General features: G+C 48.6%; 1 protein-coding gene across 4 annotated transcripts in view; it reads left to right on the top strand.

Annotated features, from left to right (window-relative positions):
- The window catches only part of LOC109310873 (V-set and immunoglobulin domain-containing protein 4-like), an 11,084-nt gene extending 10,773 nt beyond the window's left edge, over positions 1-311 (top strand). For 3 of the 4 annotated variants that reach the window (XM_019536211.1, XM_019536208.1, XM_019536212.1), the window contains one exon: positions 199-311. In XM_019536211.1, coding sequence (XP_019391756.1) covers positions 199-296 — 98 coding nt within the window. In that variant the 3' untranslated portion in view covers positions 297-311. Of the gene's footprint in view, positions 1-196 lie in introns of all 4 variants that reach the window. The other variant, XM_019536209.1, reaches the window with a different exon arrangement.
- Positions 312-432: the final 121 nt, after the last annotated feature.

Here is a 432-nt window from a genome sequence, read left to right as displayed (position 1 = left end):
AAGGGAAGCTGACTTGGGCTCTTGCTGTAGAGCTCGATCCACCCAAGACCCAGCCCTTGACTTTTCTGGGTTTGGGATTGTGATGTTACGGGCCGTTTCCAAATTGTCCCAGCAGACTCTTCATTTCCCTGATTTGTAATCTGGTATGTCTGCATAGAAGTAGCAGCTGCTAAAAATGCATGGATCCTTCTCTTCTAGATCTCAACAAAGCTATGCCCACAACAGCCGGGACTGAGGTCACGACACTCGCTCCAGCCGCACCTGATCATGAAAAAGATGAAGGTAGGGATGGGTAGGGATGATAACCACCTGGGTGCGATGACAAGGTGAGGGTAGGCTCACAGAGTAGGGATGACAAGCGTCTGGCAGATGAGAAGCTTGGTTTGGATCCTGATGTTACGATCATCGAAGATACTATTTCAAAGATATGCA

This window comes from Crocodylus porosus, unplaced genomic scaffold, assembly GCF_001723895.1.
Source record: "Crocodylus porosus isolate Cpor-Errol unplaced genomic scaffold, CroPor_comp1, whole genome shotgun sequence".
Lineage (NCBI taxonomy): Eukaryota > Metazoa > Chordata > Crocodylia > Crocodylidae > Crocodylus > Crocodylus porosus.
This window is presented reverse-complemented; position numbering and strand designations above follow the sequence as displayed.